General features: G+C 40.5%; 1 protein-coding gene across 1 annotated transcript in view; it reads right to left on the bottom strand.

Annotated features, from left to right (window-relative positions):
- The window catches only part of LOC105514648 (zinc finger protein 813-like), a 17,497-nt gene that overhangs the window by 1,702 nt on the left and 15,447 nt on the right, over positions 1–348 (bottom strand). The window contains 1 exon segment of the mRNA XM_011946145.1: positions 1–348. This exon segment is cut by the window's right edge and continues 3 nt beyond it. Coding sequence (XP_011801535.1) covers positions 1–348 — 348 coding nt within the window.

Here is a 348-nt window from a genome sequence, read left to right on the forward strand (position 1 = left end):
TCATTACACTTGTAAGGTTTCTCTCCAGTATGAAGTCTACGATGGCATATAAGGGATGACTTCTGACTAAAGGTCTTGTCACATTCATTACACTTGTAAGGTTTCTCTCCAGTATGAAGTCTATGATGGCATGTAAAATATGACTTCCGACTAAAAGTCTTGCCACACTCATTACACTTGTATGGTTTCTCTCCAGTATGAATTCTCCTGTGTCCTTCAAGGTTTGATTTCACACGGAAAGCTTTGTCACATTCTTCACATTTGTAAGGTTTCTCTCCAGTATGAAGTCTACGATGGCATGTAAGGGATGATGTCCGGCTGAAGGTCTTGCCACACTCATTACACTTG

Source organism: Colobus angolensis, unplaced genomic scaffold, assembly GCF_000951035.1.
Source record: "Colobus angolensis palliatus isolate OR3802 unplaced genomic scaffold, Cang.pa_1.0 Scaffold25, whole genome shotgun sequence".
NCBI classification, from domain to species: domain Eukaryota; kingdom Metazoa; phylum Chordata; class Mammalia; order Primates; family Cercopithecidae; genus Colobus; species Colobus angolensis.